The 6181-nt window shown below is 40.5% G+C and overlaps 1 protein-coding gene across 2 annotated transcripts; it reads left to right on the top strand.

Annotated features, from left to right (window-relative positions):
- The first annotated feature begins 240 nt into the window (after positions 1 to 240).
- Positions 241 to 3125, top strand: LOC125542314 (medium-chain-alcohol O-fatty-acyltransferase). Of its 2 annotated transcripts, none has more exons than XM_048705299.2 (7): positions 241 to 522; positions 648 to 1265; positions 1954 to 2020; positions 2103 to 2176; positions 2315 to 2506; positions 2630 to 2770; positions 2922 to 3125. In XM_048705299.2, exons 1-7 carry the CDS (start codon positions 289 to 291, stop codon positions 3084 to 3086), a joined length of 1491 nt encoding a protein of 496 aa, XP_048561256.1. In that variant the 5' UTR covers positions 241 to 288; the 3' UTR covers positions 3087 to 3125. The 2 variants fall into 2 exon arrangements, with proteins under 2 accessions (XP_048561256.1, XP_048561257.1); XM_048705300.2 differs by having other exon boundaries at positions 242 to 522; positions 2633 to 2770.
- Positions 3126 to 6181: the final 3056 nt, after the last annotated feature.

The following is a 6181-nucleotide window of genomic DNA, read 5'->3' as shown; positions in this document are numbered from 1 at the left end:
TCATACATCCATAGAATGACTAGTTGGTAAAAAGGGAGCGGAAATAGAAAATTGATAGCCAACCAATTGAATTATCCAATTCCACACACGCCATCTAATGACAAGGATGTAGAGTCCGACGGCTTTGCTCACATCCCTAGTGATGTCTTTTTTTTCTATTTTTTCTCTTTCAACTCAACAATCATTGTACCATAACAGGAACCTTCCTTCCCAACACAATATATATCACACCTGTGGAGCCGAGAGCCATTGTAATTAACAATCGACTGGACAGTATTGCAAGTAGCAATGAGCGCAGCCACTCACTCAAGCCGTCCGCTCTCTGTCCGTGTGTCACGAGAGAAGGAATGTGCTGACAATTCCATGGTAGAGCCCATGAGCCCTACCGGAAGAGTCATGGAGGAGTTGGGTGTGTGCATCGTCGTCGTGATAGGGCTTGGCACGCCGGTGAACCTGCCCGTCTTCCGTGCCGGCATCGAAACAGAACTGCTTACTCGTTTCCCACGCTTCCGCAGTATTCAAGTAATTCTACAAACTTTATTTGTTTCATTCCCTCCGTCCCAAAATAATTGTCGTGGCTTTAGTTCAAATTACAACAACTTGGGCAATCTCTTGAGGATTTAACATATACACATGCATGTGTACAGGTAATGGACGAGTCCACCAACAATGGCAAGCCGCGATGGGTGCAAACTCCGGTGAACATGGACGACCACATCGTCGTTCCCAGGCTGGATCCTGAGGCTGTGGCGTCCGACCCAGAAAAGGCCGTGGAGGACTACGTGGCGTCGCTGTCCCTGCTCCCGATGGACAGGCGCCGCCCGCTCTGGGAGCTCCACTTCCTCGACTTTCCATCCTCCGAGGCAGCCTCCACGGTGGTGCTCCGCCTGCACCACTCCATCGGCGACGGCACCTCCATCACGACGCTCCTCATGGCGTCGTCCCGCAGCACGGCCGACCCGGCGAGGGTGCCAGCTATGCCGCCACCACCCAAGCGCACGGGCGCCATCTACCAGCGAGAACCACGGCCTCCGCTGTCTTCAGGTGATTACCTCGCACTGCTTGCATGGTTTTGGTCGTATGTCGTGCTGGCCTGGCACACACTGGTGGATGTAGCGATGATCGTTGCAACGATACTGTTCTTGAGTGATCCACGCACGCTCTTCACGCGTGCGGATGGCGTCGAGCCTCGCGCCCGCAAGCGTTTCGTGCACCGGAGCCTTAGCTTTGACGATGTCAAGCTCATCAAGACTGCCATGAACTGCGTACGTACGTAAAGCTGCTCAATCTTATCATGAATTTTTATATAGTACTAATTGAAATCACCTGCACAGGATCTACATGTTATGTTGGCACTTATATATCTGGAAACCCTATTGACAAAAGGTGAAAATTAGATTTTAAAATGATTATATACAACATATGACAAGTAATAAAACGGAAAAAAATTTAGCAGAAGTGTGTACGTAAAGTATAGGATTTGCAAACCAAAATAAAAATATTTTATATATGTCATGTACAATGCTGTCATGAACTGTGAACGTGAAGTCTGTCGTTTAATATTTATATGTAGTATTTGCATATATTACTATATAAAACATCTGCAAAAAGTCTATATGATAAGTTGGCAGTTTTCTAGATAACGTTTTGACGAAAACTGAAAACAAAAATTATAACTGGACATTATAACATGGTAAATAGAAAAAAAATAGTTTTACATTTTAAAGTCTGAAAACAGTTTAGAAAAGAAACTTATAATATTGGAATTGCAACCATTCTTCTTCTCCGGAAATATGTTACCGGCATAATGCATTGGTTTCATGACTGTTTATTGGATAGCATGGCCATGGCTCTAATTAAGCCGGATGTAAATATGTCTCGCTTGATGGATGATGCTTCTTGGTTTGACTCATATATCGGACAATTTTGACTCTACCTCTTTTCGTTTCACAGACTATTAACGACGTGCTAGCCGGTGTGACTTCAGCAGCTCTTTCACAATATTACTTTAAGAAATCCGGTAAGTGGTATATAGATAATAACGGGTGTTTGTTCTATAGGCATGCAATTTTTACACATTGCTTTCTTATATTCAATATTAGGTGACACTAACATGAAGAGAATCTGTTTGCGATCACTCGTCCTAGTCGACGCGAGGCCAGTCTCCACCCGACAAGTAAGAACTTCATTTTTCTCTTACTACATAAGTACTAAATGCTAATTACGTGCACATAAACATAGTAGTATGCGCTTCGTCACAATTTGTATAATTTAATACTAAAAAGCACAATAATTTTTTTACCACTATCAACAGACATATGTTACCAGAGTAGAGACAGGCAATCGACTTAGCAGCCTCATCTGTCCATTTAATATAGCCTTGCAAGATGATCCCCTTGAGTACGTTCGGGAGGCAAAAAGATTTATGCATAGGAAAAAGAGCTCTCTAGAAGTGCTGTTCACACGAGTGGTCGGTGAATTTTTGGTGAAGAAATTTGGTGTCAAGGTATATTTCCTGCTCCTTTTGTACTTTATTACCTCTTCCCAGTAGAGCATTGCACAAACTCAAAGCAAACATTATGTCTATGTATTCATGTTTCTGATTATTGCAATGATCCTTTAATGAAAGAAGGCAGGAGCTTTTATCTTCCGCCGTTTTGTGGAGCGAACAACCATCATATTTTCAAATGCCCTTGGACCAGTTGAACATATGGCGTTATGTGGGCACCCAGTTGTCTTCATGGCACCTAGTATCTACGGTCCGCCACAAGTAAGTCATCCATGTTGAACATCCAAAACATATGCATTCTTAGGTTACTTTGAGACTAAAACATCCATCATCATGTGTCTAAGAGAAAACTAGCTTTTGCATTTATTACTTTCACTCCATTTTGCATCTAATTGTGTGGATTTCTATGCAGGCTTTGACCGTGCACTACCATAATTATGGTAGTGATATCAAGGTAGTTCTGGCAGTTGATGACGCTCAATTTCCAGATTGTCACCAGCTTTTGGATGGTTTTGCCGAGGCCATTAGAATCATTAAGAATGCGGCAGCACTCAAGACGTTGACAACATCAATCTAGAAGGGCAACACTGAGTAATGACAGTTGTATTTGTGCTCACATACCCAATTAATAAATTAAAATTATATATGAAACTTTGTGTAATGCTAGTATGTTGTTTATATTTTAATTGTGTGCATTTCTTATGTACACTTTAATATATTTTGTTTATGTCAATAAATGTACACTTTCGGTCAAACTTTTTTTATACTACTATATAATCTGTTATTATAGTCGGCCAAAAGCTAGACTATGAAGCTCCCCTTTTTTAAGGGAAGCTTGATTGTGATGAGTCAATTTGTGCAAATCCACATTTGTGTGATTTTATCCATTATTGGAGACACTGTCTTTTATCTTTCCTTTTGCACATCACCTTTAGAGATTCCACCACAACATATAATCAAACATCAATCTTTACTGCAAATCTATATGACTATTAACTAGGGGGTTCTCCCATGTCCTCAAGAACGTGATGGAACTACTCACAAAACACCATAATGAACATGACCGGTGTCGATATGAATATGAGGAACAATCTGAAAACATAAAATCTTCACCAATAAACCATAAACTATCAATTGTTAAACAACATTTGACATTGGGAAGTGGTCACAGTAACAGATCTACGCCCATTGCTCATATATGGTGATGTAGATAGAGATGGGGTTGGCATTGTTGATGGAGACTATGGTGATGGATTGGATGAAGATGATCTCAATGATGCCATGGGGTTGAGAACGACAGTGGCTTCGAATTCCCCGGACGGTGTTATGGACTCGATAGAATCAGCCCTCTTGGAGAGGTGTAGGGTTCTCTGTTCCGTCCTGGCAGCAAAAAGTATATGTAAACAATCCTCTGAGGGTGATTGCGCTGGGGAAGTCAGCATAGGAGGCTTTGTGGATGTAACGATTATTGCTACCAGCTATATTGTTCTTGAGTGATCTTCCCACACCTATACCCAATAAATAAATACAAGTTACATATAAAGCTATTTGTAATACTAGTATGTTGATTGTATTTTAATTGCGTGCATTTCTTATGTGCACTTTAATATATTGTGTTTATGCCCATCATTGTAAGCTTTGGGTTAAAAAAATTCTACTACCATATAATATCTTATTACAACCAGTCAAAAGCTAGAGTGTGAAGTTCCCCGTTTTTGTAAAAAAAATCTTGATTGTGATGAGTCAATTTGTGCAGATCCACCTTTTGTGTTGTTTTATCCATTGTTTGGAGACACTGTCTTTTTCGATGATAGAAAGAATATGTGATGCTCCCAACTAGGTTGGTGATAACCCAAAGGTATTGGGGATCAATAGTAGATCTTTTGAATAAATAAGAGTGTCGGGTCCAGTAGGGAGCAGAAAGAATTGGTGCATGAAAGTTGACAAGGAATCTCTGCAGTAACCAATAAGAAGAGCTAGTTGTTTGTTTCATTCACTGGAACTAATGTTGCAAGAATTGGAAGTACAAAAAATTAAAGAGTACATCAAGTCACCCAATTCTCAGTTGTGTCGAGGACAAGCTAGTTGTGTTTCTTATATGGACCAAACATTTCTCGTGGAAGGTTGGAATATCACCTAGCTGTTAAGTTCCTAATAGGTGGTCTTCCCTTATTTTCCCTAACGTTCAGAGTAGTTTCTGGTTTGAGAAAGGAGCACGGCTAAGTCCACTAGGGGCGCCCTGAATGAATAAGAAATGGACAACTGAGGTCAGTCTTGCATGAAAAAAGAATATAATAAGTTAGATGTACACACTTGAGGTTGGTAAGAACTGTTTGAGTTGATTCTTGTTACTTGATTGTTGTTATATCAATAGAGCCTAAGCTTATGTGTTGCAAAACTACTAAATCACACATAACTATCATTATATCCTTAGCAACATTTGCAGGTACTAAGAATAATAAGAAAAAAAAAGTCTAACTATAGCTTTAGTTGAGATCTAGGGTCCATATTCAACTCTCATAGTATAACTCATAAACTTGGTGTGCGATAGTGCGTCACTCCAGCCTCTCATCCGAGACTTACTATAACACAATGCTCTCCTTTAGGCCCGAGTAGGTCAAGTGACATGAGTCGACTTTCACATACCACCACTCTAGTAATTTACACCACAACATATAACCAATCATCAATTTGTACTGCAAATGTTCAAATATGCCCTAAAAGCAATCATGTGATGATTATATTTCCTATGAATTCATGACTTATTTATGTAGTCCTTGAACATTATCACTAATATATATCAACAAGTACGTGACTTCATTGTGAGATTGTGTTTTGTATGATAATTTTTCTAATCGTCCTTAGTCTGCAAGGTTGTGTGGACTTAAATTATTAGACGGTGGATGGCTCTGCCTCACAGGCCATGTGGTATTGCGATGCCAGCCGGATAGCATGGACTCGGATAGGATCTGAGGTCAGCTCTCATGTTGTTGGAGTATGGATTCCTCGTATAGTTAACCGAGTCCAACAAATCCATATCAGAGATGCATAAAAATGTATGTTCATCTCTTTGTCTCGATGCATCATGTACAATGAATGCTATACCTGAGGTCAGTGCATGAGCGGATGGTGACCTACTTTCTTGGTCTCTATCAAACACTACATAATTGTTTAGTCAAAAAGGTAGATTTCAGGCTAGTCAAGATCTATGCTGCGAGGCATGGTTGAGCGAGATGGGATTTACCCCCTCTGACTTGGAGGTATTCTATGGGCCCTCTTGTGTGATCCGACTCGAAAAGCATGGACACACAACAAAGATTAAGTGTTAATCCAGTTTTGGAAATCAAAATAACAGAAACATGAAATTGCTATCAAGGAAATCCAACTCACTGGCTCGCTCAGCTCCATGCGATACGTTAACATTTTGTTGTAGTGAGTGGCAAGTAACAATGGGCCTGGAGAGAAATGGATTCGTGTGTGGCTTTGTCATGTTTGTACGATGCATGGCAACAATGAATGTTCTACTACAAATGGCAACAAAAGTTTGAGCGATATATTTTTCATTCTAGGCCCCACATACATATCGCTCTCAGTCGGAATATTTTCATGAAGTTCGAGCGATTTGGCCCATGAGCGATAAATTTTTCATTCAATGCCCTGGGGATGGTCCTA

The sequence above is a fragment of the Triticum urartu genome, chromosome 3A (genome assembly GCF_056163025.1).
Source record: "Triticum urartu cultivar PI428250 chromosome 3A, HENAU_Tu73, whole genome shotgun sequence".
In the NCBI taxonomy this organism is placed as follows: Eukaryota; Viridiplantae; Streptophyta; class Magnoliopsida; order Poales; family Poaceae; genus Triticum; species Triticum urartu.
This window is presented reverse-complemented; position numbering and strand designations above follow the sequence as displayed.

What these genes read in the sequence shown, in the direction of transcription:
- LOC125542314 (XM_048705299.2), top strand. Translation starts at nt 289, where the DNA reads ATGAGCGCAGCCACTCACTCAAGCCGTCCGCTCTCTGTCCGTGTGTCA. An exon ending in ATATTACTTTAAGAAATCCG is followed by an intron (nt 2,021 to 2,102) that starts GTAAGTGGTATA and finishes ATTCAATATTAG; the next exon opens with GTGACACTAACATGAAGAGA. An exon ending in GTATCTACGGTCCGCCACAA is followed by an intron (nt 2,771 to 2,921) that starts GTAAGTCATCCA and finishes ATTTCTATGCAG; the next exon opens with GCTTTGACCGTGCACTACCA.